Source organism: Mus caroli, chromosome 2 (assembly GCF_900094665.2).
Source record: "Mus caroli chromosome 2, CAROLI_EIJ_v1.1, whole genome shotgun sequence".
NCBI lineage: Eukaryota > Metazoa > Chordata > Mammalia > Rodentia > Muridae > Mus > Mus caroli.
In genome coordinates this window covers 307,975-309,777 of record NC_034571.1, presented here as the reverse complement: position 1 = coordinate 309,777, position 1,803 = coordinate 307,975, and the positions used below count along the sequence as shown (strand labels likewise).

General features: G+C 45.1%; 1 protein-coding gene across 3 annotated transcripts in view; it reads left to right on the top strand.

Annotated features, from left to right (window-relative positions):
- Positions 1-1,377, top strand: part of Meig1 (meiosis/spermiogenesis associated 1) — a 13,868-nt gene extending 12,491 nt beyond the window's left edge. For 2 of the 3 annotated variants that reach the window (XM_021156238.1, XM_021156239.1), the window contains exon 3: positions 1,097-1,312. In XM_021156238.1, the coding sequence (XP_021011897.1) occupies positions 1,097-1,225 (129 nt within the window). In that variant the 3' untranslated portion in view covers positions 1,226-1,312. Of the gene's footprint in view, positions 1-1,096 lie in introns of all 3 variants that reach the window. The other variant, XM_021156240.1, reaches the window with a different exon arrangement.
- Positions 1,378-1,803: the final 426 nt, after the last annotated feature.

The following is a 1,803-nucleotide window of genomic DNA, read 5'->3' as shown; positions in this document are numbered from 1 at the left end:
ACACACACACACACACACACACACACACACACACACACACACACACACACTGGGGCTTGCCTAGCATGTGAGAACCTGCCCTGCCCTGGGTTCTATTCCCAGCATCACATAAACTGGGCATGTCTTATAATCCCCTGGCAGAGGCAAGAAGGTCAGGAGTTCAAGATCATCCTTGAGCAGTGTGGCACCGACAGCAAATTCCATGAAACACTGTCTAAAACCAACCCACACAGCACAGCCACCACACATGGACCTGGTCGAGAAAGCAGAACACCGAAACTGGAGAAAAAGCAAAGAGAACATACAAATCACGGCCCATGAGAGATCAAACACATCAGAGAAACACAACAAAGAATAGCAGGGAGAAGAAAGGGATTGTTCAAGACTGTATTTATGGTTTTAAGTGTCCATCAATAATTGGGCTCAGTGTTGAACTTGAAGCTTGGTTGGAAGTGCATTGCTGCCTCTTCTAGGAGAGCACCTTCCTCTAGTCCAGTGGCTCTCAACCTTCCTAATGCTGCGACCCTTTAAAAGTTCCTCATGCTGTGTTGACCCCAAGCATAAAATTACTTCCATTGCTACTTAACAACTATAATTTTGCTGTTATGGGTTGTGATGTAAATATAGATGTTCAGGATATCAGACATGTAACCCCTGTGAAAGGGGTCTCGACCCACAGGTAGAGAGCCCCTGATTTAGTCCCTGCCTCTGAAGCCTGTGATCGACATAGAGCCCTGGACTCCTCCCAGTGTCTCCCTGGGGTTGTTATTTTAGAAATGACAGTGTTTTGAATCACTTAGAAACATAAGAACAATGAGTTTTGATTTATTTGTCACATGTCTTCAGTCTTGGCTATAGCGTAGATGCCAAAACCTCAAATCACGACTCTAGAGAGAAGCACTCAATTTAGTACGAGCTCTCCAGATTAAGTTGGAAACTGAGTTTGTGTTACGTGTCTACTCCACTTTCCAAGAGGGCAAGGGCTTTAAAACTTAATCGCAGATTTTAATTTTTGATGCAAATTGTCAGACGGTGAAACGTGACATAAAATCGTACTAGCGTGGAATTCATCGGTCCTCTCCTCCTCCCGGTGCAGGTCGACCGATGGCCAGAGACAGGGTATGTGAAGAAACTTCAGCGGAGGGACAATACTTTCTACTACTACAACAAACAGAGGGAGTGCGAGGACAAGGAGGTCCACAAAGTGAAGGTTTACGCCTACTGACCTTTTCCTTTCTTCGGCTTGGCAATGCTCCTTTAAGAATTGGTTGTTTACATTCTTCCATCGTGTAAATGTCATTATACAAAACAATTCACAATTCTGTCTTTAATTCATGGTGTCTTACACAACATAAACACCCACCTTGAAACCTTGAATTGTCCAGTTATCTTGTCCAGTTGTGAAATGCAATTACTGAGAACCTTAGAATCTGGCCCTCCCCTCCACCTCCTGTGGAGCATGTTGGTGACTCTCTTGGGAAACCAGCCGGTTAGAAGCAGTTAGGAATTAGGACGTGTATTTCCTTAGAGCACATTGGTGCTCCAGGCAGCACCCCCATCCTGGCATTTCCCTGCCTACAACAGTACTTGCATTTTTTGGCCTGGTGGTTTTGGTTTTGTCTCTCAGGTCCTTTGCCTCTTGCTGGACATACTGGAAATACAAAGACTGTCATTTTACATTGCAAGAATGAGGTGCACCCTGGAGGAGCCCTCCACAAATGTAGAAAGCATTCATGATGGTGTGTGTGTGTGTCTCTGTGTCTGTGTGTCCGTGTGTGTATAGGATTAGCCCCCAGCAACACA